Genomic DNA, 3,146 nt, shown 5'->3' with positions numbered 1-3,146 from the left:
TTAATTTTGAACCCTCTGATTCAATTGGTAGACTAATCGGATTCAAAAATAGAATCTTATCACCTGATAAAACCCACGTATCGGATTTGCCAGTAAGTATTCTCAAGCTGAATTCTATGTGTGTGGAGTGTAACATCACTGGAGGTGCTTATGTTAATGGCAAGAAGGTTCATATTATCCATGAATTCTTTCCCACTGTGCCACCAGGATATAAGATTATCGAAGTCCCGAAAAATCTCATTTATCTTCCGATCGTGGTCCAAGCAATAGATCATCTTCAGCTGAAATTTGTAGATCAAGACGGTGAATTATTAGATTTCCGAGGAGAAATAATAACAATAAGACTTCACATCAAACGGACCTAATGGGTATCGTTTTCCACACCAAGATTGGGAAGAGTTATAAAAGGGAGTCATCTCCCCGAAGGATGAGCAGTCCTCAAAGACCTAGCAAACCGTTAACATGTGAGAGCATCCAGTTCCTTAAGAGTTTAAATTTGAGACCTCGAGTGTGAATTCTATCATAGATAACAAACAAAAATGGAAGACATCTAGAAAATTCAAAAATCTATCGTCTTAGACGAGTCGGTATCTCACTATGAGATGCATACACATCAACCCTTCGGGTCATCAACGTATGGTAATAATGATGAAATCTCAATTAGTGTGCAACATAAAGATTTATGTTTATTACCTAGTAAGAGCCATCTACATATTTATGGTCGATTGACCACTGACAATGGGACAACACCAACACAGAGGACAAGATTCGTGAGCAATGCCATCTGTAATTTTTTCGAGGAAATTCGGTGTGAGCTCAATGGAACAGAGGGTGATCGAGCAAAAAATGTGGGTTTAACGAATCTCATAAAAAACTACGTTTCTCAAAGTCTTAACCAATGGTTCCTAATGGAGAATGCCGGTTGGCTTAAGAATGATAGCATGGATAGTGATGAGACAATCACTGATAACGCAGGATATTTCGACATCTCTATACTATTAAGCCTGCTATTTGGCTTTGCCGAAGATTATCAGAAAATTGTTGTGAATCCAAAACATGAACTCATTATTACGAGACCGAAAACAGACATCAGTGCAGTACTTCAGAGACCTATCGACCAAGCAAGCCCTGAGGAGAAAGGGAAGATCAACTTCCAAAAGATTGAGTGGTTAATTCACTACGTTAAAGTCTCTGATGAGCGCAAAGTGAAGCTGCTTAATTTCATCGCAAAAGACACACCTATCATGATGGGCTTTCATACATGGGAATTGTATGAGTACCCTCTGCTCCCCGCAACCTCGAAACATGTTTGGGTTGTAAAGACATCATCTCAATTGGAGAAACCTCGATATGTTATCCTTGGATCTCAAACCAATCGTAAAAACATCCAGACAGCTAATGCCAGTCACTTTGATCATTGCAACATCCGGGATGTAACGCTTTTCCTCCACTCGCAAAACTATCCATACGGAAATTTGAATTTAGATATTGCTCACAATCAGTATTCTACACTATACAATATGTATGTGAACTTTCAAGATTCTTATTATGGAAAGGAATCTGAACAGTTATTAAATAGAGAAAAATTCATAACAAATGCTCCTTTAATTGTAATCGATTGTTCTAAGCAGAATGAGTATTTGAAAACTGGCCTAGTTGATATTCGTCTGGAGTTTGAGTGCTCTTGGCCTTTTTCAGCCAGCACATCAGCGTACTGCCTCATCCTCCATGATCGAATTGTTGAATATAATCCTATCAGTGGTGGGGTTAAGAAGTTAATGTAAAAAAAATAAATATAATACTGTACATTATAAATAAATGTTTTTGTTTATTTTTTTTTAAATAAAAATTCTTGGTTTTATTGTTACAAACATTTTTCTCCTCATGGTCATACATACAATAAAATAGCATTATCAATTCAAAACGAGCTGAAATGAGTCCCGAAAACAGATTGTGCTTTGGTAATAATATAAGGTTCAACATTTTTTCACACAAATTTATCCGGCGTTGAAAACGATGGCGGTCTCGAGCTATCTCCTCCCATGGACCTCGACGAGCAGATCGATATGCATAGTACCAATGCAACATTAAATGGATCTGTGGCTCTAATTGGGAATCAATTCATTTCATCATCTTTTCTTATTGATCCTTTTCTGCAGCACTCTTACCCATCATCATTCAAATCAAATCAGCAGGCGGATGAGCACGAGAAGCGAAAAATATATCATACTGAAAACTCAGGAGTTCAATTGAAACTCGCAAGTTTTGGAAATGTCCTTTGATTATCTCCAGAGTTTGAGATAAGTTATCACAAGGATAATCCTTGTTACGTTCGAACTTGGAGTACAGATCTCTCAAGTTTTTGCGAAGTTAATAGATGAATTCCCCCAATGGTGGAAGATCAGGTGGTGCGTGAATCAATAATTTCTCCACAACTTCACTGTCATTGAGGCAGTATGATGGAACTGAGTGCAACCATTGAATTTCATTGACACTCCTTACCTCCAATTCATCCTCCTCCACGTTGGTGATTTTATCTCTCAGCTCCTCGCAGAATTTTTTCAAAATTCCCAAATTATTGATGCTCTGGATTATGTGAGATAATCCCTCAAGTCGAGTTGTACAATGAGAACAATTAGTTGTCCAATCAGGATGTCGCTCAGCTTTCAATACTTCATAATTGTCCCATAAACAATGTAAGTCAGTTACTAGGTATTTTGCGAATAAATGACAATCCTTATTGAAAGACTCACGGATCATTTCCTCATCAGTGCTGGATTCCCCATCATTCTCTTTATGAAGACAATTATGATAACACATTATGGTAACAGTTTATATCACTGTAGGATACGAGGTTCAATCAATGGAACTGGGACTCAGATTGAATGCGGAATGGATAGGGCAAGCGCGTTATACAGGGTGTTTCAGAAGTACATGTACATCTGAACACCCTAGGAGCGGGGGGGATTCTGAGCTGAAAAGTCCTGTTGCACTTTTTGATCAGACTCACCCCTAAAAAGTTATTGGCAATTAAGGGTGGGCCAATGGGGAGTGATTTTTAAGCGGGCGCACATCCATGTGATATGCAGCATATGTGTGTGTGCCCGCCCCACCATTCTACGAGACAAAAGAGCGCAACGATATTG

At 38.5% G+C, this 3,146-nt stretch overlaps 1 protein-coding gene across 1 annotated transcript; it reads left to right on the top strand.

Annotated features, from left to right (window-relative positions):
• Positions 1-908: 908 nt before the first annotated feature.
• On the top strand, positions 909-1,784 carry LOC107041620. The gene has a single exon (XM_015262241.1). The coding sequence runs from the start codon at positions 909-911 to the stop codon at positions 1,782-1,784; it is 876 nt and encodes a 291-aa protein (XP_015117727.1).
• The last annotated feature ends 1,362 nt before the right edge of the window (positions 1,785-3,146 follow it).

The sequence above is a fragment of the Diachasma alloeum genome, unplaced genomic scaffold (assembly GCF_001412515.2).
Source record: "Diachasma alloeum isolate Michigan unplaced genomic scaffold, Dall2.0 Dall_scaffold_00370, whole genome shotgun sequence".
Classification (NCBI taxonomy): Eukaryota; Metazoa; Arthropoda; class Insecta; order Hymenoptera; family Braconidae; genus Diachasma; species Diachasma alloeum.
Note: the sequence above shows the minus strand (reverse complement) of the source record. Positions and strands in the feature narration are given on the sequence as shown.